This window comes from Salpingoeca rosetta, assembly GCF_000188695.1.
Source record: "Salpingoeca rosetta unplaced genomic scaffold supercont1.18, whole genome shotgun sequence".
NCBI classification, from domain to species: domain Eukaryota; class Choanoflagellata; order Craspedida; family Salpingoecidae; genus Salpingoeca; species Salpingoeca rosetta.
In genome coordinates, this window is record NW_004754916.1 from 585,335 (window position 1) to 590,556 (window position 5,222).

The 5,222-nt window shown below is 54.8% G+C and overlaps 1 protein-coding gene across 1 annotated transcript in view; it reads right to left on the reverse strand.

The window, feature by feature from the left end:
• Nucleotides 1-4,258, reverse strand: part of PTSG_06550 (uncharacterized protein) — a 5,379-nt gene extending 1,121 nt beyond the window's left edge. The window contains exons 1-15 of the mRNA XM_004991876.1: nucleotides 4,070-4,258; nucleotides 3,768-3,895; nucleotides 3,498-3,560; nucleotides 3,190-3,346; nucleotides 2,989-3,056; nucleotides 2,844-2,886; nucleotides 2,424-2,617; nucleotides 2,105-2,182; nucleotides 1,631-1,908; nucleotides 1,430-1,460; nucleotides 1,120-1,182; nucleotides 887-971; nucleotides 681-761; nucleotides 396-489; nucleotides 169-256 (exon numbers count right to left, since the gene is read on the reverse strand). Of these exons, the coding sequence (XP_004991933.1) occupies nucleotides 169-256; nucleotides 396-489; nucleotides 681-761; nucleotides 887-971; nucleotides 1,120-1,182; nucleotides 1,430-1,460; nucleotides 1,631-1,908; nucleotides 2,105-2,182; nucleotides 2,424-2,617; nucleotides 2,844-2,886; nucleotides 2,989-3,056; nucleotides 3,190-3,346; nucleotides 3,498-3,560; nucleotides 3,768-3,895; nucleotides 4,070-4,121 (1,503 nt within the window). The 5' untranslated portion in view covers nucleotides 4,122-4,258. The remainder of the gene's footprint in view (nucleotides 1-168; nucleotides 257-395; nucleotides 490-680; nucleotides 762-886; nucleotides 972-1,119; nucleotides 1,183-1,429; nucleotides 1,461-1,630; nucleotides 1,909-2,104; nucleotides 2,183-2,423; nucleotides 2,618-2,843; nucleotides 2,887-2,988; nucleotides 3,057-3,189; nucleotides 3,347-3,497; nucleotides 3,561-3,767; nucleotides 3,896-4,069) is intronic.
• Nucleotides 4,259-5,222: the final 964 nt, after the last annotated feature.

Here is a 5,222-nt window from a genome sequence, read left to right on the forward strand (position 1 = left end):
AGACACACACGACGACACAACAACACACACACACACACACACACACACACACACACACACACACACAACACACACACACACACACACACAGAGTCACAGACACAGAAATACACACCGCCCCACACCGGTTGCCCCCCCCCAAAAAAAAAACAATGCACGGCCGCTTACCTCGCCGTCCATGGCGACGATGATGTCTTCAACCTCGAGTGCACCGCTGGCGGGCCCCTCTGGGTCAACCCAGCTCACGCACTTCACACTGCAGCCGAGGAGGCAATAGGGTGATGAGCACGCAGCAAAGCATGGTGTGAGGGAGTGAAGGGCGCGAAGCATGTATGATGCTTGCAGTGTTTCGCTTTGCAAGTCACGCTTTCCGGCACACACACACACACACATACCGCCCGTCGATGCGCCACATGGTTGCAATGCCAAAGCCAAAGGGCACTGTGGGGTTGGTCCGGCACACGTGCACATCAAACTGATCTCCATTTTCTGCAGAGAGAAAAACAAGACGCACGTGTGTTTGATGTGGGCGAAAAGGAAGTCAAACTACGTAAAGCACGTGCACACACACAGACAGACACAGACACACAGACACACACAGACAGACACAGACACACAGACACACAGACACACACACACACACACAGACACACAGACACACACACACACACAGCTCTCACCCCAGCGGCGGCCGCGGTCCGGCTCCAGGCGCGATTCAGACTCGCTCGCCCGGCTCTCGTTGTGTCCGTGCGAGGCAGCCGCTACAACCCAACGCACGCAAGCATACACATACACACATGTGTGTCAGCAACACGTACATCACCATCCCAGCCTGCTCAAGAGCTGCATAAATTGTGATGCAAACACCTCAGCAACCCGGCCTCACCGAGAGGGTTGTCGCCGCGTCGGGACTGTGCGCGGGCCTGTGCACGCGCTCGCTCCTGTAGCTCGCTCTTTGTTCGCCCGTGCATCTACAACAAGGGAAAGGCAGTCAGGCGTCAGCACAGCATGCATATCTGTGTGCTTTTGTGTGTGCTTGCGTTCTTGCGTCCACCTTACCTCGCTCCCTCACATGACTCACACAAGTCCCGCCCTTCTCCCTCATCACACGCATGTCACCTCTTCCTGGGCGGCGCGTTCCTCCTCCTCAATCTTCTGGCGCCGACGACGCTCCTCTTCCTCCTGCAGTCGCACATGAAAACCGTGTGTGTGTATGTGTATGTGTGTGTATGTGTGTGCATGTGTGTGTATGTGTGTGTATGTGTGTGTATGTGTGTGTATGTGTGTGTGTGTGTGTGTGTGTGTGTGTGTGTGTGTGTGTGTGAGGATGATATGGTGAGGCGGAATGCATGGAGCGCAAAACGACTTGGAAAGGCACACAAGCACGACACACACACACACACACACATGAGCGCGCGAGTGTACGCACCCTTTCCTGTTCTTCGCGTTCACGGCGTGCCCTGTGAAATAATTCAGACGACAGTCACAGACATTAGCACGGTCAGCCAATCGAACGTTGCAGAAGAAACGACAAACAAGTGCAACGGTATGCACACGACAAGTTCAACACACAAAAACAACACACACACACACACACACCCACCCACACACACACACACACACCACGTACCTCTCTTCCTCTTCTTCTTGTCGCTTGCGGCGTTCCTCCTCTTCCTTCTTCTTCCTCTCTTCCTCCTCTTCAGCACGACGGCGGGCTGCTTCCTCCTCCTCCCTCTTCTTTCTCGCTTGCTCCTCCTCCTGCTGTTGTTCCCTTCTGCGCCGTTCGGCCTCCTCGGCTTCTCTCTTCTTCCTCTCCTCCTCCTCGCGCATACGCTGCTGCTCGCGCTCCCGTCGCCGCCCATCCTCCGCTGCACGCAGCTCTGCATCGCGCTCAGCACCCGCCCCACCCTAACCACAGCACCAGTCGCAGGTGTGTGTGTGTGTACGTGTATATATATGTGTGTGTGTGTGTGGGATGACGGTTAAGCGTCACAGACAAAGCTAGCAGACACGCCAAGGAAGCAGATTCGCAAACAGACATCCAGGCACAGGCCAATCCAAACAGAGCAAGATCCCGTGAACATCCTCCATTCGTGACACGCACCGTGTCTGACGAGGGAGGTACGTGATCTTGAAGGGGCACGGGCCAGAACTTTTTCGTGCTGCGCAGACCAGCAATAACCTACCACCAACGCACAAGAACACACAAGAACACAGACAGCCAGGATCACACATGCATGCATGGACGCATGCATGTACGCAAGCAGGAAGTCCCAAAAAGAGAGAGAGTGTGAGCGCATGGGCGTTTGTGCCCCATCCTTCATAGCACATTCAAAAATGGTTGCGTGTTCTGCGCCAACGATGATACAACAACAGCACTCAGATCTCAAACGCCTGCGACTGCGGCACCAATTCATTCGCACCTGCTCGATGCGCATGCAGTCTGGCATCACGTTTCCGTTGACGGTGAAGGTGCTCTGCTTGTCGGCTTGCTTGAGGAGGTGGTGGGTTGACTTGCCCTTGTACACCACGGTGAGCACATACTCGTTTGGATGCGCTGCACCGCGTGGGCGCACGAGGAACGTGCCCTCCTTCATGCCGTGCTTCTTTACCAGGGCTGCGTACGCGGTTGGCAAGTTGGTTGCAGCATTGATGGTGGGGGGGGGGAGGTAATCGAGTGTGAGCGACGTATTGAACGAGTCCCATGAAGAGGCGGTGAGCTCAACACATAAACGCACGCGCACAGACAGACAGACAGATAGACAGACAGACAGACAAACGGAGAGACAGACAGACATACACACACATACACGCACACACGCACACACGCACACACATCCTACCATCAGCTTCGCCCTTGGTCATGGGCGGGTGCATCCACGGGTGCTGGCAGAGGGAAGCAGGAAATGCATGCACGCAAACAAAAGGGTGAGGTGATCAGCAATGCACTCAGGGCGAAGGCGCAGTCCACATTCACCACGCTCTTACCGCGTCATCACTTGCGCTTCCTGTGGTTGTGGCTGGTGCTGCAGGCTGGCTCGCAATCACAGGCGTGTCTGCACAAGACGCAGAAACGAGAACAAGGTGGCGAGCGGAGATAAGCGGATGAGAAGCAAACAAACAAGCTGCATAGCCGTGTCATTGCTCCTGGGCCCTTTGTTGCCGTTGCACTTTTCACAACACACCAACCTTGCTCTGGTGCTGGCGCTGCTGCGTCCGCCGACGGATGTGCCGGCTCTGGATCTGCTGGTGTCTGCTCGGGGTTGTTTGCCTTGTTTTCCACGGCATCTGTGAGCTTCACTGGCCACTTTGGCGGCAGGCTGTCGCTGGAGAGCTTGGAAATAATCTGTGTGCGCGGGCGCGTGTGTGTGTGTAAGTGTGAGTGTGGGTGCAAGTGTGAGTGGGGTATGAGCGTGAGTGTGAGGTAACGAGGGCACGAGATAGCAGGACAAAACAGGCGGCAGTACAAGGCACCACAGGCACCATCTGCCTTGCACCTGCTCCAGCGTCGTGAAGCCGCCAAAGTCTTGTTTGTTCACCGTCAAGACACCGCTCTCCGTCTGCACCAAAGGCGGCGGGCAATGACGTGGAAAGCATGCACGGCGTGAGCACGAACAGCTACCAACTCAGATGCCGACATAAGGACATACACACACCTGCACAGACAGATAGACAGACACAGGCACCTGCAAGCACACACACACACACATGCATGCAGACACACACACACACACACACACAGACACACACATCGACACATGCTGTACCTTCTTGATGAGGTGGTGTGTGGGACGGTTCTTAAAGTTGAGGGACAATACGTAGTCATCCTCTGATCCAGGGCGCCGACGCACGAGGAAGCGGCCGGTCGGATACGCGCCATCATGCATCAACAGCGCTGTTGCATTCGCGAAATGATGACAAGCATGAGCGTCGTGTGAGATGACGCAGCAACATGGCACAATACTCAGGTTGCATTTCGCTCTCTCCCTCCTTCTCAACCTCTCCTCCTCTCTCACTCCGTGTGTCTTCCTCTCCCTCACTCCCTCACATCACAACCACGCAGCCTCACTTGAGGCCTGGTCCTTGGTGATGGTGCCAAAGAGCCATGGTGGGGGCGCCATGATGCAGGAGCGGCGGATAAGGGGTGCGGTTTGCTTCGACCTTAGCGGCGGCCTTGGCGTTGTTTTGTTTTGGTGTGTGGTGTGGGTGTTTTGGTTTGTGTGCGTGCAGGCAACGCCCTTCACGGTGGATAGGTGGGAGTGTAAAAAGGAAAATGTGTGCGAAATGTATGTCTTCAAAGTACGTACATGCTAGATCTTTTATGATGTTTGTGACAGTTTCTGCTGAGCTTCCGCAAGCCTCTGCTGGAGTGAGCTGTTGGTGTGTGTGTGTGTGTGTGTGTGTGTGTGTGTGTGTGTGTGTGTGTGTGTGTGTGTGTGTGTGTGTGTGTGTGTGTGTGTGTGTGTGTGTGTGTGTGTGTGTGTGTGTGAATGAAAGGGGGATGCAAAAGGAGGCAGAAGTCCAAGGATAAGGAAGGATTCAGCACAGTCGCAACTTCAGAAAGCACACATGCAGGCACATATGCGCACCTGAGCAAGGGATTGGCAACCTCAGTGAGGAGGGACGACAGGTTGGAAATGTAACCTGCAAAAGGGGAGCAACGGATGTGAGAAGGGCGGAGAAAGGGGGCAGGCGAAGCAAAGCGACCTTTTGAGCAAGCAGCAGACGCAGCAGCAGCAGCAGCAGTGGACCAACAGCACGCACACACACGCACACACGCACACACACACACACACACACACATACACAGCCACACCGCGCAGCAACTTACTTGCTTGCACACGTCTGCGTGCCAGATCACCCTCAACGCTGTCCGTGTCATCCAGAGAGCTGGGAAGTGAAAACAACGGCAACATATAATGGTGAGGGCGGCAAGTGTGGTCAGAGACAGACAAACACATGGTCACGCAAACACACAGGCAAACAAGCCCACGCACCTTAATTGTGATCTGTAGTGCTCTTGTTCCTCCTGTAGCCAGGCGAGGGGAAGTAAACAAGGGTAACCAAGAGTGTTACATTCAGGATTGAAAGTTGCGCAACACACACACACACGTGCACGTGCAGACAGATGCACACACACACAGACACAGACAGACAGACAAACACACACACACACACACACACACACACACACACACACACACACACACACACACACACAC